The following is a 23,978-nucleotide window of genomic DNA, read 5'->3' on the forward strand; positions in this document are numbered from 1 at the left end:
CAATGATGAGAATCATTGATTGGCTACCCCCTGCACACCTCCTATTAGGGATCTAGTCTGCAAACCAGGAATGTGCCCTGAATCAAACTGTGACCTCCTGGTTCACAGGTCGACCACATTCAACCACTGAAGCACTCTAGCTGGGCAGGATCTGGATGTTTTGGGCCTTAGTTGTGTCCTGTAGGATGAGAGCCAGGAAAGGCTACCTACCTCCTTTCCTTATTGGGCTTCTTCTGCATCCTTCTGTTACTTTTTTCCCCTCCCCTTGCACCCCCCCCCCCCCCCTTACACACTTTTATTTACTATTTTATCCCTTTTTTTTTTTTAAGTATTTTATTGATTTTTTTACAGAGAGGAAGGGCGAGGGATAGAGTTCGATGTTTCTATCAGCTGCCTCCTATACAGCCCCTACTGGGGATGTGGCCGCAACCATGTGGCCGTACATGCCCCTGACCGGAATCGAACGTGGGACCTTACAGTCTGCAAGCCGACGCTCTATCCACTGAGCCAAACCGGTCTGTTTTATCCCTTTTAAAAATAAAAGAGGGTGCTCCATTTGAACTGATTTGAAAGTGAGGGGGTAGAGGGGAATGACATTAGAAAAACAAGTACAAAACAAAACAAAAACGAATGTAGAGCACCCCGAAAAAGCTGTTTAGGCTTAACCTTTAATAGTGGTTACCTCTGCAAAGTGGGGTTGGAGAGAGAACTATCATGAATGTACATCTATAGTTTTGCAACTTTAAAAGACTTTATAAGGTTCTCAACTTTGCATCATAACTGGTGATAGGTGTAGCAGCAGCCTCAGGTCACTCAGCCAGCTGCCTACCAGCCACCACCCCAAACCCAGGTCTTCTGGTTCCAAGACCAATGTTCTCTCTGGTACACCAGACTCTTTTCCACCAACATGAGAATATTCACTTGCCAGAAAAAAATGAGAGTGGAAAGAAACTTCAACACCAGCCCTCCCTCAGGGCCAGCTCACTACAAGCTGTTTTACTAAGGCCTATGATATCATAACTAGGATTCAGTGCCAGTCACTGATGCAAACAAGCACTGAGCAAAAACATATTCTTAAGAAGATAATATATCATAATTTTTATAATATGATTGTGCTGTTTGGGGTTCAAGTAGCATGATTAAAATGAATAAATTACCCCCAAAGTTACAGAATTGGACCCCGTCCTACAACTACCAGAGTTACCTTTCACCTAGGGCCTAGGCCATTATCGATTTTCCCCATTTTCCTCCCCGCTCTCCAACATTCCTTCAAACCATGCCACATAATCTAGTCTTAGAAAAGGGAAACATTCTTTGGCACTTTAATAACTTTTAACATTCATACAAACTCACAATAACAAACAGGATACTAACGCCAACCCTCCCCCAACCTGATGAATGAGAACCCAAATTAAGGATGCACACCAATTCCAAATAAAAATTTCTAATGTCTCAAGCAGAGTGACAGCACGTGCAACACAGTACACTGAAGCCTGAGGATGATGATTAAGTTAGTATTCTGAAATGAACAGGGATCGAGGTTACTTCGGTAGAAAGAGCTTTTTTTTTTTCCACCTCCAACTTCTGCTTTTATTTTTGTGCCTAGATGTGGTGGTCCCTACAAAATCATCTGAGTTTCCTGACACTGCAGCAGTCCTAAAGGTAAACACATAAGCACACAATGATGGTCATCAAGGTAAGAACATGAGTGGTCCCCCCTCCCCCCACTCCAGAACAAGGTGGTGGTGGTGGTAGGAAAGAATCATCAATCACCACTGCCTTGTTTACAGCAATCAACAAGAAACTATGATATCATAGTTTGATAACTAGTTCAGGTAAGAGGCATCTTGGTGAGCAGCAACCCCTTATCATATAACATGGTCGCCAAGGAAAGCTGGTCCTCCACACTGTCACAGGGCAGGTCTCCCACTCTCACAAACTCTGGGTAGGAGCGGAGCAGGAGTTCCATGGCATCAGCTTGCTGGGGTAAAATCTCCAAGCACTTGGGCTCTTCCAGATGATAAACGCGGGAGTTTTCCACTGTGTAATACAGAAACAAATGGTCTCCCTCACCCAGCAGCCGAGCTATCCCATCTTGAAGCATGTGCACTTCTGTTTCTGTGGTCAACTGGGCGCCCACGTTTACCGGCTCTCCCGCCTCCCAGCGAATGGGGAGCCCATGAACACTCAGTGCCCTCTCCCTGTCGGTTAACACAGGAGGCAGGGAATCGTGGATGAAGTCTTTGGCTCGCTGGTCAGCCACAGCATCGACTGGAGCAAAGTGTCCCAAACGGGCAACCAAGACCCGCACCTTCTCCATGAAAGCAGTTCTTCGGGGATCCTTAGAATCCGAATGCTGGGCCCCCATGTAATCCATGAAGTCTCGGGGCAGTCCCCTACGGAACTCCACGTTTTCCTCCATTGCAGCCTGCAATGCCAGAGGCAGTACAGCCTCTAGGAAGTCACCCCAGGTATTGCGCTGGTACGTGGACAAGGTGAGGTGGAGGGAGTGCACCCCATCCTGGCATTGGGCTTGGTGAATGAAGCCCCGAGGAAAATAGAGCAGATCTCCAGGCTCCAGCACGGTCTGCAGCACCGGCTCCCCAAGGTCATCCTGGGTGAAGTTGGGGCTGGACGTCAGGGCCAGCTCCTCGGCCGGGACCCGGGGTCGGTAGACGCGCCAGAGCTTCCTTCCTTCCAGCTGCAGCACAAAAGCCTCGATGTCGTCGTAGTGGGGAGCAAAGCCCTGCGAGTTGGGGGGCGTGAGGTACACGTTGGAGCCCGCCATGCTTCCAAACTGCTCCTGGAGCACCGACAGAAACTGCCACACGGTGACGGAGAAAGCCTGCGGGCAGAGGAGGCGCAGGGAGCAGCCGGCCTGGTACAGGGCCCACGCGGCGGCGGGCAGGGCCCGGCCTGGCGGGTTCAGGGTCTCGCGCCGCCCGTGCACGTAGCGCGCGGCGTCCAGGTGCTGCCCGAACTGCACGTCCTCGTGGCGCAGCATGGCGTCGATGTCGGCGGTGGAGAAGAGGCCCTGGTAGTAGGTGTGGTCCTGCCGCCGCACCAGCACGGCCTCCCGCTCCCACAGGCGCCGGTAGAAGTGGTCGGGCGGCATGGGCGCGATGAGCCACTCGAAGAGGCGGGCAGCGCGCCGCCGGCTGCTGGGGATGCGGTTCAGCTCGGCCAGGACGCGCTGCAGCGGGGAGCTCCCGGCCGGCTCCCCGCCGCCGGCGCCGCCCCCCTGCGGCCCGGGCAGCGCGGCCGCCAGGCGCGAGGGCGGCTCCCGCCGGGCCGCATCCGGGGTGGCCGTCGCCCCTCCTGGCGGCGGGTCCCGGGGACCGTCCGCGGTCGATTCCGCCCGCGAGTCCCCCGAGTCTTCGCTGGGCAGCGACTGGGCCCTCAGCGCCGCCATGCGGGACGCGGCGCTTCTCCGGAGCTGCCTTCGGATTTTCCTGGGCCTCAAAGGCAGGACCAGCACCGACCCGCTGAGGGACTGCGGCTGGCGCCGGCGTCTCAGCCGCCCGCGCCTCAGCAAACCTGCGCTGGCCCGGAGCCCGTCCATGGCCGAATCCTCCTCCTCCTCCTCCTCCTCCTCGGAGCCCGGAGCCGGTGAGGAAGGGGCGCGCGGAGCCGCCGCCGCGGTGCACTGTGGGAAGGGGGCGGGGCCCCAGCCCTCTCACGTTGGCCACGCCCGCCGTCCTTCCACTGGCGCTGGCCTTCTTGTTCACTGTATGCTCAGCAGTACCTTAATTTATTTATTTTTTACAATTCTGAAATGCAGTGTTCCCCAATACAGATTCCTGAATCCCAACTAAAAAGTGCTAAACTGGTTTTGGGAGGAAATTCTAATTTAGTACTTCTTAGTTGGGATTCAGGAATCTGTTTTTTTGTTTTTTTTTAATATATTTTATTGATTTTTTTACAGAGAGGAAGAGAGAGGGATAGAGAGTTAGAAACATCGATCAGCTGCCTCCTGTACACCCCTACTGGGGATGTGCCCACAACCAAGATACATGCCCTTGACCGGAATCAAACCTGGGACCCTTCAGTCCGCAGGCCGTCGCTCTCTCCACTGAGCCAAACCGGTTTCAGCCAGGAATCTGTATTTTAACAACTGGGTGAAGTTGGGGCTGGACGTCAGGTGATTCTCATCATGAGAGAAGTTTGGGAAACACTGCTGTAATGCATCAACTGTATATTGTACTGTGTGTACCACGCCAAGGAAAATCTCCTTCCTTCTCTATTTATTCCCCTTTATGCTCTTCTAGCTCCCCCTCTTCCCCACTTCCCACCTCTTTTCTCCTCTCTGGTAATCACCATATGGTTGTCAGGATTTCCTTTTTGTTTTTTGGGTGTTTTTGTGTGTGTTTTTGCTTGATTCCACCACCCTTTTCACCCAGGCCCCAACCCCAGCCGGAACCCCCTTCACCAATGACAGCTATCCGTCTGTTCTCTGTCGCGATGAGTCTATTTCTATTTTGTTAGTCTATTTTGTTCATTAGACTCCACATATAAGTGAAATCATGTATTTTTCTCTGACTTGCGTATTTTACTTAGCAAAACAGTAGTTTAATTGAAATGCGTGGCTTCACACTAGAATCGCGGAATCTCTGCCAAATTAACAGGGATTTCATATTTAGAGGGCAATTATTTTAAGTATTTTTGTTTTGTTTGTTTGTTTGTTTTTGTAATCCTCACCGGAGGATATTTTTCCCATTGATTTTTTTTTTATCTATTTTTTTTTTTAGAGAGTGGAGGTAAGGGAGGGAAAGAGAAATACCAACCTAAGAGAGACAAATCCATTGGTTGCCTCCAGGTTTGGTTGGCTCCTGGCTTGATTGCCTTCTGCACACTCCCTGACAGGGGCTGGGGGATTAGCCTGCAAACCAGGTACCTGCCCTTGACCTGGAATCAAAGCCCAGACCCTTTGGTCTGTGGATAGATGCTCAGGGCTAGAAGACTATTTACTTATTTATAATTTTTTAAATTTTTTGTTTTATTGACTTAGAAAGGGAAGAAGAGGAGAGAGAAACATCAAGTGAGACAGACATAGATCAGTTGCCTCTCGTACCTGTTGGAGGATCATACCCATAGCCTATGCATGTGCCCTGACCAGCAATTAACCAGAGACTTTCTGGTGTGTGGGACAATGCTCCTACCAACTGAGCCACTCCGATCAGGGCTAGAGGGCAATTTAAAAATCAAATTGCTAGGGATTTCAGTAGAAAGATGTCTACTTAACTCCTTATTCTTCCTAGTGTCTGCATATTGCATGTCCCAGGAGTCCTCATTTCTGAACAGCATGTTCCAGAGCAGTTTTTCACAGAAAGTGCATAAATCTTGTTTTCAGGAAATGCCCTCAGGCAAACTTTGGGATTTTTGTTTAAACCTTGGGTGGTGGTTCTGGTCCTTACTCTGTAGATCACATGTGTCAAACACAAGGCCCGCGGGCGAAATTCGTCCTGCCAGGCCTTGCAATGTGGCCCGCACCACGCTGTCATCACTGCACTCCGCTGCGTTTCCATCACAATGACAGTTTATGACTGTTCAGTAAACCATTCGGCCCGCGATTTAGGCTGGATTTTAGATTTTGGCCCCTTCTCTGATTGAGTTCGACACCCCTACTGTAGATGATGTGATTGATTGAAGCCCTCTGTCAGTTCCTCCACCCAACTTCTTTGTACTTTCTCCATTACAAATTCTCCCAGTTGTTGCCTTCTCTCTGGAAAAGGAGCTAGGATTTGCATTCTTCTTTTTTTTTCTTTATAAATACATTTTTTTTTAAATTATTGATTTAGAGAGAGAGGAAAAGAGAGGGAAAGAAAGAGAAACATCAATGACAGAAAAATATCTATGGGCTGCCTCCTGCACGCCCCCTACTGGGGAGGGAGCCCCAACCTGGGCCATGCCCTGACAGGGAATCCAAGGGCCATCTCTTGATACATGAAATGAGGCTCAAACAATTGAACCACACTGTCCAGCTCCCTATTTGCATTCTTGTTATATGCCCTTCCCACTTGCTCTCAGATTTTGTTTCATTAGCTACAACTTCTCTCTCCAGAATCTTCAATCTCATCTCTGAATCTTAAATCAACCTTTAAAAAAATTATTTATTGTTTAAAGTATTGCATAAGTCTCCTTTTTCTCCCACTGACCTCTCCCTGGCTGCTTCCACCCAAAGCACAGGCCTTCACCCCCCTACTATCTGAGTCCATTGGTTATGCCCATATACATGCATCCAAGTCCTTTGGTTGATCTTTTACTCCCTCAACCCCTGACTTCACTCATAGGTTGGACAGTTTGTTCTATGCTTCAATGACTCTGGTTCTATTTTTGTTCATCAGTTTATGTTGATCATTATATCCTGCACATGAGTGTCATCATGTGATATTTATCTTTTTCTGACTTGCTTATTTTGCTTAGCGTAATGCTCTCCAGTTCCATCCATGCTGTTGTAAATGGTAAGAATTCCTTCTTTACAGCAGTGTAGTATTCCATTATGTAGATATACTACATTTTTCTAGTCTACTCATCTGCTGATTGTCACTTAGGCTGTTTCCAAATCTTAGCTATTGTGAACTGTACTGCTATGAACATAGGAGTGCATATATCCTTTCTGATTGGTGTTTTTGGTTTCTTGGGATATATTCCTAGAAGTGGGATCACTGGATGAAATGGGAGTTCCATTTTTAATTTTTTGAGGAATGGCCATACTGTTCTCCACAGTCTACATTCCCACCAGCAGTGCACGAGGGTTTTCTCCACATCCTCGCCAGCACTTGTCATTTGTTGATTTGTTGATGATAGCCATTCTGACAGGTATGAGATGGTACCTCACTGTCATTTTGATTTACATCTCTTGGATGAGTAGTGACTTTGAGCATACTTTCATATGTCTCTTGACCTTCTCTATCTCCTCTTTTAAAAAGTGTCTATTTAGGCCCTTTGCCTATTTTTTAAATTAGATTGTTTATCTTCCTTTTGTTAAGTAGTAAATTAAGATACGTAGGAATAAATTTAACCAAGGAGGTAAAGGACCTATACTCAGAAAATTACAGGACGCTGAAAAAAGAGATAAAAGAAGACATAAATAAATGGAGAAATATACTGTGCTCATGGGTTGGTAGAATCAACGTCATTAAAATGTCCATACTACACAAATCAATCTATGGATTCAATGCAATCCCCATTAAAATACCAATGGCATATTTCAAAGACCTAGAACAAACTCTCCAAAAATTTGTCTGGAATAAAAAAAGGCCTTAAATAGCTGCAGCAATCTTATGAAAGAAGAACAAAGTTGAAGGGATCACAATACCAAGCTATATTACAAAACCACTGTTTTCAAAACTGCCTGGTACTGGCACAAGGACATATAGACCAATGAATCCAGAACAGAGAATCCAGAAATCGACCCAAGCCATTATGCTCAATTGATATTTGACAAAGGAGGCAAGAGCATACAATGGAGTCAAACCCAGTCTCTTCAATAAATGGTGCTGGAAAAAATGAAACTAGATCACCAACTTACACCATACATAAAAATAAACTCAATATGGTTAAAGGACTTAAATGTAAAACAGGAAACCATAAAAATCTTAGAAGAAGCTATAGGCAGCAAAGTAGCAGACATTTGTGGTAGCAATATCTTGACCGATACAGCTCCTAGGGAAATGGAAACTAAGGAGAAAATAAACAAATGGGACAACATCAAAATAAAAAGCTTTTGCACAGCAAATGAAATCATCAACAAAACTACAAGAAAGCCCACTACATGGGAGAACATATTTGCCAATGTTATCTCCGATAAGGGTTTAATCTCCAACATTTACAGGGAACTCATACAGCTTAAATCAACCTCTTAAATGTGGATCTCTTGTTTACAGGCACTGTAGTTTAATTGTTAAGAACAACATTGTCACTATCTCCATGTAACTACTGTTGTTTTGTACATAAAGTTTTTCATTTTAATTTTGTTTTAAGATAAATTCCTAGGAATGGAATTTCTGAATCAAAGAGCAAGATAATTTTTGTGATTATTAGTAGGTTTTACTGCATTCCCTCCAAAGTTTACAATCTTGCAAGCAGTTATAAGCAGATAAGACTACATGGCCTCCAGAGCATTTTCTGTAATTCTGATTGATCTTTTTATCTTTTTAAAAAATATTTTTAATTGATTTCAGAGAGCAAGGGAGAGACAGAGAGAGAATCTAACTCTGAGCTAATGCTCAACCACTGAGCCACATCAGCTGGGCTCTGTTTGATCTTTCAATTCTCTTCCTCAGTCACATTTCTATCCAAATACTTGGCAAACCTTTTAGGTTTTATCCCTACCATATGCCACAACCACCCTTTTTATTTCTCACATGGTCAATTGAGGGCCATTTCGCCTCCAGAAGGAACACTTTGCTTGTGGGATTGAGAGGGGGAAGGTAATCTTATAACATCTAGTGCAGCTATTTTCATCCTTTTTCATCACATTGGTAGTAGACTAAGGAGGCAGAAGAAAGCAAAGCGAGGAAATCTCTAGGATTTGATATAAAGCAAAATGGAGAAACACTTCTTTTACATTGATGGGTACAGGATAATTAATAATTAACATTCACAGATCATAGAGATAGTATTTGGGAACAAGAAAATAATTAGGGGTTCTGTGGTGTACTGATCTGGTGCCAGCAGTCTTGCCATCCAGGAGTAGGAAAAGAAAATTACACTGGCCCGGCCAGTGTGCTCAGTGGTTGAGCTTTGACCCATGCACCAAGAGGTCCCTGGTTTGATTCCAGGTCAGAGCACATGACCAGATTGCAGACTCAATCCCCAGCAGGGAGCATGCAGGAGGCAACCAATCCATATTGTTGTTTCTCATCTATGTTTTTTTCTCTCTCTCCTTCCTCCTCCCCCCTCTCAAAAATCAATAAAAACATATTTAACAATAAAATAAAATTACAATGTGTTTTTAAAATATATTTTTATTGATTTCAGAGAGGAAGGGAGAAGAAGAGAAATAGAAACATCAATGATGAGAGAGAATCATTGATTGGCTGCCTTCTGTAAGCCCTGTACCAGGGATCCAGCCTGCAACTGGGGTATTGCCCAGACTAGGAATTAAACCGTGATCTCCTGGTTCATAGATTAATGCTCAATTACTGAGCCACACCAGCTGGATCAATTTTGTTTTTAAATGAAAGAAAATTACTCTGTCCTTTCAAAAGTATGTTATCCTACATGCATAAGAAATATGGATTTAAAAGTGCACTTAGGGTGAAGGTTGATCTTTGCTAAGGAAGCTTTAGGCCTGGAACATGACATGCCCAGTTAGGAATTTATGATCAGAACATCCTGTGTGGTTTCTTTTGGTCACTGAGCTTGTTAGGCCTGCCATGTGCCTCCCATCTAATCCTCTGCTTGTCAAGTTTATGTAGCCCCTTTTTACTCAAAATTACAAGTAGCTTCCAACTAGTCTCTAACTTTAGTCTCTCCCTAGTCAATTTGTAACATAGGTAACTACAATGTCAATTTTCTCAAGTTGTGGCCCCAGTGTGCCATTGCCGTACTCAAAACCTATCTGTGTTCCCCATCCATCAATCCAAGCCCTTCCGCTAGATACCAAAGTCATATGGCGAGACAGCCTCCTCAGCCACAACTCTGCTAAGCAATACTTCCACAAGTTAGACTATTGGCTATTCCTTGCCTATGTTCTCCTCCATACATTTACTCATCCTGTTCCCCTAAGGACTGTCTCCCAGTCCTCTTTTGTCATGACCCTTATTTAAGTCTCTTTCACATTCCATCTTCTCACCAAAGTCTCTCCCATCTCTAATCACAAGAGAACTGTGACCCTTTCACATGAATGTAGCACATTGTGCCTGTCCTGGTATAGAGTGTACTTGTCATATTCTCTCCTAAACTCCCTAGACTGTAAAATCCTTCAAGGAAAGATTTACTTTGCTTTTTGCTCTTACTGCTTTTCACACACTGCTTTTCATACAGCAGGTGCTCAGGAAGTGTTCACTGGGAAGCAGACCACCCAGAATTGAGTCCCTCTCCACTCATTCTCCATGACATTAGCTCCGTCAAGTGACTCTCTCAGGCCTCAGGAACCCCATCTGTAAAATGAGAATAAAAATTGAATCTACTTCTTCTTTTTTTTTTTTTTTTTTTTAACTTGTATTTTAGCCAGTTGATAGATGGGAAGTGCTATTTTAATACAATTTTATTAATTTTTTAAAATATATTTTATTGATTTTTTTTATAGAGAGGAGGAGAGAGGGGATAGAGAGCTAGAAACGTCGATGAGAGAGAAACATTGACCAGCTGCCTCTTGCACACCCCCTACCGGGGATGTGCCCGCAACCAATGACATGCCCTTGACCGGAATCGAACCCGGGACCTTTCAGTCTGCAGACTAATGCTCTACCACTGAGCCAAACCGGTTTCGGCCAATTTTATTAATTTTTTTAACCTACTTTTTTTTATAGGGTTATTGTAAAGATAAAATAATGCATGTAAGGCACTTAGCACAAAGTCTGGTTTAAAACCAAATGCTTAAAAATGGTAGCTATCATAATAATTTGTTATTATGGCACAAAACCCCATATTACCTATATATGATGGCTGGTGTCACTAGCCTACTTCAGAGGATTCAGGAGTTGGGAAGGCAGAGAAGTTCCTGAATTGGGCAGGATGACAGAGTGCGATAGGGAGGTGAGATTATTTTTGCATATGCCCCGTGGAAGTTGAGTCAGTGGGGACGATATCAGACAAAACCACTGTGTGAGGCATTGCTCTGTTGGAAGTTACCTGGCCGAGAGCCAGAGTAGGGGCTGATACCAACTGCTCTCCCACGTCCTGTGGCCTGGTCTAGGGCTGCAGGGCCTGAAGGAAGGGACAGCGGAGGGGCCGTGTGTGCTGATGAGGCTCTGACATCAGATCCCTCCGGGAAATGCTGAAGAGGGCAAGTCGCATTTGTCAATCGGAGCTTTAACTGCCTTTTTAAAGAGATTGGTCTTCAATATACAATGGACGCATTCTGCAGTGAATGAGGGGGATGAGCTGTGCTTATTTGCTCTCAAAGCGAGGGACAGTCTGCTCTGCTAGAGGAAGGCTGTAAGTTTGTCTTTTCCGCATCCTGTACACATATCTCTTCCTCCTAGCCTTTCCTGTGACCTCATCCTTTAAGTTCTTCAGCATTTTGTGACTTCCTGGAAGAATGTTGTCGCTGCCTGGTCTCTTGGTTTCCGTAGTGACTGGGAGGTACCTTTTGGATCCTGACTTATCTTTAATTCCATCACTTTTCCTGTGGCTCTACTTAGTTCTCACTACAAAAGCAGCTATTAATAACCATTTTTAGAAATATAATTTAAGGACATGGAATAATGTTCCTAATATATCATGAGTGGGGGGTTGGGGGGACAGACAAAATAAGTATTATAGTAGGATCCCAGTTGGGGTACTTTGTGTGTCGATTTGTATGTATATATATCTATTCATTCATATTACTGGGGAAAAAATTAGGAGTCTTTACATTGCAATATTCAACCATGTTTATCTTTAGATGGTGGGATTCCAGGTAATTTTTATTTTCTTCTTTGTTTTTATGTTATGAACTTTCTACATTGAACATGTGTCACTTGTGCCATTAAAAATAGAGTTTTTTTTTTAAAACTACTCTTTCCCTAATGCATCTTATTTTTTCCAATCTCTAATCATTGCTTGCCTAGCTCTTCTGTTTTTAAAAAATATATATATTTTATTGATTTTTTTACAGAGAGGAAGGGAGAGAGAGAGAGAGCTAGAAAGTCGATGAGAGAGAAACATCGACCAGCTGCCTCCTGCACACCCCACACCAGGAATGTGCCCGCAACCAAGGTACATGCCCTTGACCGGACTCGAACCTGGGATCCTTCAGTCCACAGGTAGACGCTCTATCCACTGAGCCAAATCAGTTTTGGCTCTGTTTTTTTTGTTGTTTGTTTGTTTGTTTTATCAATATAATTCCCTTTTTAAAAAAAAATCAAAGGAACTTGTTAAGATTACCACGAATCTTCTTATTATGTCTATGGTTTTTCATTTTCCAGAATGTCACGTAATTAAAATCATACATTATGTGTAGCCTTTTCAGGCTGGTTCTGTCACTTAGCAACCAGTATGCATTTAAAGAGTATAATAAAAATAATTGATAAATACAGGAATACATTGTGAAAGTCAAAATTAAAATAAAATGGTCCATTACAATTGATTTATTCATTTTTGAAAGCAATGAAAAACAAGATAATAAATAATGGTTTGGCTCTTATTATTAATAATACAACATAATAGGATGTGTAGCTGAATTATGTTATTTGTGAAATAAGAAATAAGAAATAAGAACCACCATCTTTCAGTAACTTGCCAAAATGACTAACCCAAAGGGGGAGAGGAGAGGCACCCGCTCCAGGTTCGCTGGGCCTTTCAGAAAACACGGAGCTGTTCCTCTGGCCTCACACGTGAATCTATCAATACAAGGAAGGTGATACTGCAGACATCAAAGGAATGGGCACTGTTCAAAAAGGAATGCCCTACAGATGTCACCATGGCCAGCTAGAGGAGTCTACAGTTACCCAGCCTGCGGTGGGCATTGTTGTAAACAAACAAGGGCAAGAATCTTGCCCTGAGGATTAATGTACACCTTGAGCATATAAAGCACTCAAAGAGTTAAGATAGCTTCCTGAAACGTGTGAAGGACAATGATCAGAAAAAGAAGGAAGCCAAAGTGAAAGGTTCTGGGTTCAGCTGAAGCGCCAGCCTGCTCCATCCAGAAAAGCACTTTGTCAGAAGCAGTGGAAAGGAGCCTGAGCTGCTGGGATCTATATCCCTTATGAATCCATGGCATGACAAGTGCAAATAAATAAATAAATAAATAAATAAATAAATAACCTTTGTACTGTTTAAGAGGCATGGCATTCTTCCTGCAAATGTGTGAGTGGGCATATATCAAAATCTGGGCCCTAGCTATTTTGGCTCAGTGGATAGAGCATCGGCCTGTGAACTGAAAGGTCCTGGGTTCTATTCCGGTCAAGGGCACATGCCTGGGTTGTGGGCTCGATCCCAGTAGGGGGCATGCAGGAGGCAGCTGATCAATGATTCTCTCTCATCATTGATGTTTCTATCTCCCTCTCCCTTCCTTCCTAAAATAAATAAAAATATATGTGTATTTTTTAAAAATCTGGTATTAGTCTTTTGAGATTAGTTAAAGAATAATCAAGTATAAAATCACAAATAATCCCATTAAATCTTTAGGTGTCATATTAAAAATTTTTCCTATTTATTTAACAAAAAAGGAAGATACAGCCCTAGCTGGTTTGGCTCAGTGGATAGAGCATCAGCCTGTGAACTGAAGGGTCCCGGGTTCGATTCCAGACAAGGGCACATGCCCAGGTTTCAGGCTCAATCTCCAATGTGGGACATGCAGGAGGCAGCCAATCCATGATTCTCTCTCATCATTGATGTTTCTCTCTCTCTCTCACTCTCTCTCTCTCTCTCTCTCTCTCCCCCTCTCTCCCTCTCTCTCTCACTCTCTCTCTCACTCTCTCTCTCTCTCCTTCTCTCTCTCTCTCTCTCTCTCTCTCTCTCTCTCTCTCTCTCTCTCTCTCAGTCTCCCTTTCTCCCTCTCTCTCTCTCTCCCTTCCTCTCTGAAATCAATAAAAAATACTTAAAAAAAAGGAAGATACATATACACAAAGACAAATTCACCTATAAGTACCACTATAGGTTTATTTCCTACAAGTGCACAATCTAATATATTCCGTTTTGCTTGATTCCTAATTAAAACAAAACAAAACGAAACAAACAAACAAAAAACACAGATGGTGCATTTATAAGGCTGCATTATTAGGAAAAAACTTTTTTGATAAGGCATCAAGTGAAAACAATCCTTTTATAATTTCATACATTTTATCATTAGAAGAATTTTCTATAAACTAGCTCTGGCCCTTTACACTTCAAACCTTGTTTTTCCTCCATTACCAACATGCTTCAGTGTTGGGCACCATAGGACATATTCTTATCGACCTAGGGTCCTGTGCCTTCATGTCACATCACCAGTTTTGTGGGCACTGTGGGCAGTAGTAGATTTTCTGTGAGGCAAACTTATGTCAGGATGACTGGCAAAAAGCTAACCAGTGACACACTGGAACAGTCAGGAGGACTCCTGCCCCGGGGCCTCATAGAGTAAGGAGTCTATGGGGCCACACCCTACCTCATAGACTACACACACTGGGTACCAGGATTCTGGAATTCCCTGCCCATTTTTAGGGCTGTGTGGACTCGTATCTTCCCAAGGGTAGTCAGCATGGCAAGTGTGTGTACCGTTAGATTCAAGGCAGGGCCAACAGTGGTTTGCTGTTTGTGAACATAACTTGGACATGCAGTCCGAAGTTTTTACATGTGCATGTGTGAGGTCCTCATACGTGAAATGGAGCTGAGGACAGAAAGAAATGGGTGGACTGCAAGGCAGCTTTCCTGCACTGCTAAGTTTTGATAAGGAACTCCAAAGCATCTAAACATTTCAAATGCAGGCCTGCTCTCCTGTCAAGGTAGGTGATAGAACCTACTTTTTACTCAGCAGTTTGTTAGCTTGACTTATAGCATTTAACTATTTAGACATATGGTAAATGGGCTTCTGTTTGTACTTTTGTCCTAACCTGAGAATTCATTTAGCAATGAGGATATCCTCTTATTATTCCATGGGGTAATGCAGAAATCTGATGGATATCAGAACTATTTAGGTTCCTGGGGATACTTTAATCTAGCTTTAACCTAGGCACAATCTCAACCCTGGCCATCGCTACATTGGTTTATAGGGTTGAAATAGAGCAGGGCTGGGTCCCCAGGGGCTATTCACCCTGAGTGAATCCACCTCCTCAACACATCCCTGGAATAAGACTTTTTAGTCATAGCTACAAGAGTATCTCAAAGTTGCTGCTATATCTGCATAATAATAAAGACAGAGAAAACAGAGGCTAATAACCTCAAAGATCGCCACACAGATATATACTCAAGCCTTCTTGTGAGGACAATTCACATGTGTTCTCCCCATGAGGTTCCTGACTGGGTCAAAGGAGGCAGGTCTTAAACACATAGATTTTATTTTCATATTTATTATAGTAGTTTTTAGAGCTATTTTGATAATCCATGGCTGAAGAGGCATTCTCTTTGGGTCTACATTCATATGAGACCACATGTTTTGCATATGCACTCATGTGTTAATATTTCCCTGCAGACTGTGAAATCTCGCATACCAAATCCCTGGTTACGGAGTCCAGCCGTCGGCCTAAACACAAGAAGGAAAAAGCTCTCACCTCTTGCCAAAGATCTGCGCACCACCTGGGAAAAAAGGATTGCAATGGGACCATTTGGATCTTCCAGCTCAGATTTCTAGCTGAGACAAGGTTTTTCCAGGGTCATAACCCTCTTCCTTTGGAAGGAAAGGTGATTATTCCTAGGATGGCCCCTTCTCTTGCTCCAAGACACAGGTAGCAGTGAACCCAGTCATATTCTTTCATTGATGTTGTGTAATCTGTCATTATGCTTATAAAAAATACCTATTTAATAGTAGACTTTTTTTTTATTAAACACTAGAGGTCCAGTACATGAAATTCATGCACAGGTAGGGGCCCTAGGCCTGGCCAGCGATCAGGACTAATAGGGGCCTTCCAGCTCCTGGCCAGGGCCTTCTTTCATTCCGTGCCACCCCCTGGTGGTCAGTGCATCATAGTGAGTGATCAAACTCTCAGTCTTTTGGTCCAACTCCTGAGGGGACACTTTGCATAAAGCTATTTATTTATTTATTTATTTATTTATTTATTTATGTTTTTGATATATTTCTTTATTGATTTCAGAGAGAAAGGGAGAAGGAGAGAGAAATAGAAACATCAATGATGAGAGAAAATCATTGATATACTGCCTCCTGCATGCCCCCTACTGGGGATCGAGCCCACAACCCAGGCATGTGCCCTTGGCTGGAATCGAACCTAGGACCCTTTAGTCCGCAGACTGATGCTTTATCCACTGAGCCAAGCCAGCTTGGGCTAGCCTTTTATATAGAGAGATAGAGCATATTTTTCCATATCCTAGAAAAGTCATATTGAATATAGGTTAGAACTTCAAGTTTTACTAGAGTAGCTATATAAAGAGCTTTCTGAAACCCAAACTATAATCCTATCTTTTTTCTAGGAAAGAAATAGGTGATTTTTAAAATTTAATTTAATTTTTTCCCCACATGTCTAGTCTTATTCTGGAGCAGGTTCTTTAAATGTAGCTCATGGGGAATGAGGAAGCCATGTCATTTGATTATCACAAGCACTGGACAAGCCAGCACAGTCATTTCCCACTCTGCTGTGTGGGTGGATGTGGATACTTTTAGATCCTTGCAAAGCATTGCTGCAGTTTCACAAGGACAATTAGCAATTCTCATGAGCCTCAATGTACTGAATGCTTAAGTGATTTAAGCATCATGAAAAGTTGGAAACTATGTCTGTGTCGTAAAATGGGACTCTATAAGTCTTACAGTGTAAGAGCACATGATATTCCAAAAATTGCCACAGAAGAGGAAAGTCCCAAAATTCAAAGTAGTGTGAATCCAGCTTTCTTTCCTAAATATTGATTGTTGTTTACATCCTATAAAGTAGGGGTGTCGAACTCAATCAGAGAAGGGGCCAAAATCTAAAATCCAGCCTAAATCGCGGGCCGAATGGTTTACTGAACAGTCATAAACTGTCATTGTGATGGAAACGCAGTGGAGTGCAGTGATGACAGCGCGGTGTGGGCCACATTGCAAGGCCTGGCGGGACGGATTTGGCCCACGGGCCTTGTGTTTGACACATGTGCTATAAAGCTTTGGGGCATCCAATGATTAAAATAAGGCAATATGAATTTTTCCCTTTCTCTTCCCCTAATCACATCCTTTCTTTCAGTAGCACTGTTAACATCAAAAGTATGAAAAGCAATATTCTGAACTCCTACTATCTATGGAACATGCGAGACCGGTTTGGCTCAGTGGATAGAGCATCAGCCTGCGGACTGAAGGGTCCCAGGTTCGATTCCAGTCAAGGGCATGTACCTTGGTTGCAGGCACATCCCCAGTGGGGGGGTGTGCAAGAGGCAACTGATTGATGATTCTCTCTCACCAATGTTTCTAGCTATCTATCCCTCTCCCTTACTCTCTGTGAAAAATCAATAAAATATTAAAAAACAACAACCAACTATGGAACATGATTGGGAAAGTGCTGGAAGCTAAGACCAGCAGGTCATAATTATGCAAGAAGTCCTTCAGAAGGCTGATGGACCTTGGGCTTTTAGCTTGTAGGGCTTTTCAGACCAAGGGCTAGAGGCTATGCCTTGATTGTTCTGTCGAGACAATGGTGGCCAAAGGCAGTTCCCCTGACCTGATAACCTTTTACTGTTTACCAAACTTTACCTTTGATATGTCTGTTTGCTTTGCTAAAGAGAAAAAGTATGTTCTAGGAAATAAAAGCAAAAGGGACAGAAAATTCTGGGAGCTTCTCCACTAAAGGAAGTGATCTGCCTGGCTTTTCCCCATGCCTTTCAATTTCAAATATAGTTCCTGTCTAGTCTCTTCATTTATGTTGCAGCCCCTTCTCCATATTCCTGAACCCTTGCTGCGAAACACTGTGGCAGGAAAGAACATTGTGGGATATCAGTTAATTATATAACAGAAAACCTTCCCTTTTTCTGGCTCATGTAATCCATATATATATTTTTAATCATTTCAGTTTTTTAAAATATATTTTATTAATTTTTTACAGAGAGGAAGGGAAAGGGAGAGAGAAACATTGATATAATCAGCTGCCTCCTGCACACCCGCTACTGGGGATGTGCCCTTGACCAGAATTGAACCTGGGACCCTTGAGTCTGCAGGCCTACGCTCTATCCACTGAGCCAAACAGATTAGGCCTGTAACCCATATTTTTATTTATTAGTTTATACCTCCCACCCAAGTGAAATAGTAATCTCAAAAGCACTATCACATATTTCAAAGTTATTCCCACATCTATCAAACCTGAGTCTTCTGGGATCTGGCTACCACAAGTCCTTTGAGACAATAAGTAATTCTGTATGAGTACTTTCTCGGCCCCTCTGTCTTTGACTTTGTCATTTCAATGTGAATGGACTTTATTGTCCACTCTGCATTGCTGACAAGAACAAGTAAGCAGAACTGAACCCTCCAGTCAGTCAGCAAGGCCAAACAGATGGTCTTTTAGGATGTCAGCACTGTGAGAAAAATAGCAGGCACAGAAGAAATAGCCCTTGTCTTTGAGGAGTTTACAAGAGGTTTTCTAAGACACACATATAAGAACCTTTCAAAGACAATATGCTCCATCTAGTAGGAATTGTGTGGCTCACAGAAGATGTGCTGTGGGAGTCCCTGTGAAGGGGGCGTTTGAGTACTGGCGTAGAGGTGGAGGCACAGAACTTGCTTGGATCTCAGAGATTGCACAAGGCTTAGGTAGGCAGAGAGGAGAAGCAAAGACCTTCCAGGTGAGGGGAAGGACAGGAGAAAAAGGCTGGAGGAAAGAATGAGCGTGGCAGAGGTCCATGACACTTTCCCTTTCTCTCCAGTTTCCAAATTGGATCAGTTGTGACTTAGCAATGGAGAAGCTGGACATCCATTATCCTTACCTAATCCATTCATGTTAACAAAATCTGATAATGACAAAATACCCCAGGAGGTCCACAATCCTTTATAAAAGGCCTTGCCTGTCTTTCCTGACTAAAGCATTTGTAGGAAATTCTCTTCTCACAAAGAATGTCTCAGTTGTCTCCTCTTTATTTCTCCTCTTTTCATCTTTCTTTCTTCTGCCACAGATATCCATCAACTTCACTGTAAGCTTCTGTTTGGCCCAGCATGTGGGAGAAACACCGTACTGACCTCTTGGTCAAGACTTAAAGTACATTTTCATTTTCAGCTGGGATTCATGTCTTTACTGGTTGACATACTTCATCTGAGTTAGCATCATTAGTGAACCACTACATCAACAGAATTCTTTCTGACCAGACTAACAACTAAGTGGTGGGGTGTGGGTCAGAAGAAAAGCATCTGTGTTAGAATTTATTCTCTCCCCTATCACAACCTCCTCTTGGTCCTCACTAATAATCCTCTCAACTACCCCACCATTTTTAAAACATTTTATTTTTTAACTAGAGGCCTGGTGCACAAAAATTTGTGCACTTGGGGGGAGCGGTCTCTCAGCCTGGCCTGCACCCTCTTGTAGTCTGGGACCCCTTGGGGGATGTCTGACTGATGGCTTAGGCCCACTCCCCAGGTGATTGGGCCTAAGCTGGCAGTCAGACATCCCTCTGGCAGCCCGGAAGCCCTTGGGGAATGTCTGACTAATGGCTTAGGCCTGCTCCCCATTAGTTGGACATCCTTAGTGCTGCTGTGGAGGAGGGAGAGGCTCCCACCACCGCCGCTGTGCTGCCAGCCAGAAGCTAGCTTCTGGCTGAGCAGTGCTCCCCCTTTGAGCACCAGGGCACAGCTCCTGCATTGAGCGTATGCCCCCTGGTGGTCAGTGCACATCATAGCAACTGGTTGTTCCCTGTCGTTCCACTGACTTTTAGGAGTTTGTTGTCTAGTTGGATAAAATGGGCTTGTTCACTGGAGGCAGCATCAGAGCCTCTCAGAAGTCAAGGCTGAGCTAGACACTGCCTTTTTTGAGACTCCAACTATTTTTTTTTTAATGAAGTGCCCAGCTGAATTTTTATAAATGATGGTCGTTTTTTTTTTATGTATACACTTAACATTGCTTTTAACACAAAAAAATTGACTAATTTTTGAAATGATGTAAAAAAAATCTAAATTGATATCATAGCAGCATTATTCATAATAGCCAGGAAGTGGAAGCAACCCAAATTTTCATCAACTGATGGATGGATAGATAAAATTTGGTATATCCATCCAATGAAATACTTTTTGTCAATAAGAAATGAAATACTGCCAAAACCGGTTTGGCTCAGTGGATAGAGCATCGGTCTGTGGACTGAAAGGTCCGGGTTCGATTCCAGTCAAGGGCATGTACCTTGGTTGCGGGCACATCCCCGGTAGGGGTTGTGCAGGAGGCAGCTGGTCGATGTTTCTCTCTCATTGATGTTTCTAGCTCTCTATCTCTCTCCCTTCCTCTCTGTAAAAAATCAATAAAATATATTTTTTTTAAAAAAGAAAGAAAGAAAAGAAAGAAAAGAAAGGAAAAGAAAAGAAAAGAAAAAAGAAAAGAAAAGAAAAGAAATGAAGTACTGCTGAAACCGGTTTGGCTCAGTGGGTAGTGTGTCAACCTGTGGACTGAAGGGTCCCAAGTTTGATTCTGGTCAAGGGCATGTACCTTGGTTGTGGACACATCCTCAGTGAGGGGTATGCAGGAAGCAGCTGATTGATGTTTCTCTCTCATTAATGTTTCTAACTCTCTGTCCCTCTTCCTTCATCTCTGTAAAAAAATCAATAAAATACATTTTTTAAAAAAGAAATGAAGTACTGACACATGCTACAACACGGTTGAACCTGGACAACATTATGCTAAGTGAAGAAAGCCAGTTACAAAAGACTACATTATGTATGATTTCATTTATATAAAATGTCCAGAATAGACAAAATTATAGAGACAGAAAGTAGATTAGTGGTTGCTTGGGGCTGGAAGGACTGGAGAGAAGGAGAATAGGAATTGACTGGTAATGAGGTTTCTTAGGGGGAATAAATATGTTCTAAAATTAGATGGTGGTGGTGGTGGTACAACCCTGTGGATGTACAAAACACCCTGCATTTTACATATTAAATGGGTGAATTGTATAGTATGTTAACTATATCTCAGTAAATCTGATTTTTATTTATTTATTTTTATTTATTTATTTATTTATTTATTTAAATAATTGACATTTTATTTTGGCATTAGTTATTGCTTTTAAAAAAATATATATTTTATTGATTTTTACAGAGAGGAAGGGAAAGAGATAGAGAGCTAGAAACATCGATGAGAGAGAAACATCGACCAGCTGCCTCTTGCACACCCCCTACTGGGGATGTGCCTGCAACTTATGTACATGCCCCTGACCGGAATCGAACCCGGGACCTTTTAGTCCACAGACCGACGCTCTACCACTGAGCCAAACCGGTTTCGGCAGAAAATCTGATTTTTAAAAGTCTACATTGAAAGCCTTTCATGACTATGTGTAGGGCACGAGGCAGTGTGGTGTGTGTGGTGGACAGAACACGGGTTTGGAAGTCAAATACACCTAAATCCAAATATTCTGTTACTTATCAATTGTGTGACCATACTTAAATTACTTAAATTCTCAGATTTCTTTTATTCACTGTAAAATGAAGAAAATAATTCCTACTTCATATGATTGTTTTTGAATAACATTATTGAATAGTAATTAACACAGGCACTATTCTAGGCTCCACGGGTACAGGAAGGACTAGGTCAGCCAAGAATCTCTACACTATAGCTCATTAAAAAAAAAAAATGCAGATCTTTAAAAATCTCTCCAATGTTAAATATTGGAGATTAATTTTAAAATAACAAAACCCTGTAAGCCAACACTGTGTGTGGCCCAAACTTGGACTGGCAGTTTGTGACTCCCTGATGTAGGTTTTCCAGATGGTGAATTTCTAGCATATTGCCCGCTTGGCTGAACCTTGGCCCCCTCAGCCTGCTCTCATTTGCTGCTCAGCACTAATTGAATCATTCCTCATAAAATTCAGGGAAATCATCATAGCAAGTAATTAAGCCAAGCAGAGGTCTGGATCCCATCCCTCTCCATAAGATGCTGCAGCCTTCCTCACTGACCCCGTGAGGCCCCATTCACTTCCCATGTCCGGGCTGAGCTGGAAGTTTGTACAGGATGGGTTTGGAAGAGATTTGTGCTTCTCACGCCTTTCAAGATCACCTGTCCTCTGAGGACCTCTGTGGGAGGCCACTTCAGGGCACAGTCTCAGATGTTAGAATTTAAACACATTCATTTTCCTTTACTGGCTCATACCTATCACCTCAACCGGTTTTGGCAAAAAACGTAAGTGTGCAGGAGCAGTGTAGGCAGCTCTTTTCTGGAACTCCATAATGGATGATTCACTTAATCTGTTTTAATTCCCTCACATATCCATGATTTCAGAAAAGGAAAACAAGTTTTAAATTTATCATATAGCCGGGACCGGTTTGGCTCAGTGGATAGAGCGTCGGCCTGCGGACTGAAAGATCCCGGGTTCGATTCCGGTCAAGGGCATGTACCCTGGTTGCGGGCACATCCCCAGTGGGGGGTGTGCAAGAGGCAGCTGGTCAATGTTTCTCTCTCATCGACGTTTCTAACTCTCTGTCCCTCTCAATTCCTATCTGTGTAAAATCAATAAAATATATTTTAAATTTTTTTTATCATATATATATACATATATAATTGATTTCAGAGATGGAGGAAGAGGGAGAAAGAGATAGAAACATCGATGATGAGAGAATCATTGATCAGCTGCCTCCTGCACAGCACCCACTGGGGATTGAGCCCACAACCCTGGCATGTGCCTGGCCCGTGAATCAAACCAGAGACCTCCTGGTTCATAGGCCGACTCTCAACCACTGAGCCACACCAGCTGGGGCTAAATCTATCTTGTAGTTATTCAGTTCTGAGTCAAAGAACTTCATATTGCTCACTGACCCATGGACAGAGCAGTAGAGGTTAAAGCTCTGAGAAGAGGGTGTCTAGAGAGGGTTCATTGGACCATTCTATCCCATCAGCAGCAGACTCCTTTGAAGTGCTTCATCCCATAGAGTCCTGGAGTCCCCTCCAGCCTCTGGGTCTGTCTCCCACAGTGAAGCACACCAGAACTCCGAAAGCCTCTGTGCATGCACTGTGATGTAGTAGAAAGATGGTAAACTCAAGTCCAGATTGCCTTCTGCTGCGAATAACTAAGTAACTCTACACATTACTTTATCAGTTTGAGTCTTATGTTCATCATTTGTAACATGAGAAGAAAAATAATTGTCTTATGGGTCAACTGCAGTGGTTCTTAACCTGGCTGCATATTAAACTTGTTTTCTTAAAAATGTTGCAGCCTGTGCCACACCTTTTGCAAATTAAGTCAGAATCTCTGAGGGTGAAATACAGACATCAGTTGATTTTAGAAGCTTCAGACATCATTCTAATATGCAGTCGGGATTGAAAACAACTGTTACTTGTGTAAAATAGGTACTCTTTTTAAATTTTTTATTTTATTTTTCCCATCACCATTTATTTTCCCGATACCCACTTCCACCTTCATCCCCCGCAATGACCACACTGTTGTCCATGTCCATGAGTTCTTTCTCTCTCTCTCTCTTTTTTTTTTTTTTACATTTTTGCTAAATCCCTCCTCCCACCGCCCTCCACTCTCCACACACATACACCAGAGCTGTCTGCCTGCTCTCTATTTATGAGTCTGTCTCTATTTTGCTTGTTAGATCAGTTTTTGTTTTCATTAAATTCCACATATGAGAGGGACCACATGGTACTTACCTTTCTCTTACTGGCTTATTTCATTTATCATAAATAGATACTCTTTAGTTCTTAGTTATTCCCCAATTTGTTTCAAATCAGCAATAGACCCAACGTTAGGTACATGTTCTAAGATTGCACCACTAGGTGTCAGTTTTACCATACAGTTTGGTTTTTAGGAGCTTCTGGTTCCCGGGTTCTCAGGCTAACAACTCTGTACTATCACCACAACCGTTACCCCAGCCACAGTCCTAATGCCTCTTAAAACATGTGATTTCTGATCCTATATAAATGAGGCAAGGTGGTTGGTTACTCTCCCAGTTATGAGGAAACAGAGGGTCAGAAAGATTCTGTACTTTGTACAGGATACACAGGAAGCGGTGGAACTGAGATTCAAGCTGCATTCATTCATTCAAAAAAGCCACACACATACTATGCACGACGTACTGTATCTGGTATTAGGTATCCAA

At 43.1% G+C, this 23,978-nt stretch overlaps 2 protein-coding genes across 2 annotated transcripts in view; one reads left to right on the forward strand and one right to left on the reverse strand.

Moving 5' to 3' along the window:
* Positions 1 to 15,641, forward strand: part of HEATR4 (HEAT repeat containing 4) — a 51,029-nt gene extending 35,388 nt beyond the window's left edge. The window contains exons 16-17 of the mRNA XM_045578863.1: positions 1,607 to 1,662; positions 15,260 to 15,641. Coding sequence (XP_045434819.1) covers positions 1,607 to 1,662; positions 15,260 to 15,418 — 215 coding nt within the window. The 3' untranslated portion in view covers positions 15,419 to 15,641. The remainder of the gene's footprint in view (positions 1 to 1,606; positions 1,663 to 15,259) is intronic.
* On the reverse strand, positions 1,300 to 3,629 carry RIOX1 (ribosomal oxygenase 1). The gene has a single exon (XM_036431911.2). It carries the CDS (start codon positions 3,560 to 3,562, stop codon positions 1,832 to 1,834), a length of 1,731 nt encoding a protein of 576 aa, XP_036287804.1. The 5' UTR covers positions 3,563 to 3,629; the 3' UTR covers positions 1,300 to 1,831.
* Positions 15,642 to 23,978: the final 8,337 nt, after the last annotated feature.

Source organism: Pipistrellus kuhlii, unplaced genomic scaffold, assembly GCF_014108245.1.
Source record: "Pipistrellus kuhlii isolate mPipKuh1 unplaced genomic scaffold, mPipKuh1.p scaffold_m20_p_1, whole genome shotgun sequence".
NCBI classification, from domain to species: Eukaryota; Metazoa; Chordata; class Mammalia; order Chiroptera; family Vespertilionidae; genus Pipistrellus; species Pipistrellus kuhlii.

Bases quoted from the DNA above. Each gene is read 5' to 3' on its own strand.
- RIOX1 (XM_036431911.2), bottom strand. From the start codon at position 3,562: ATGGACGGGCTCCGGGCCAGCGCAGGTTTGCTGAGGCGCGGGCGGCTG.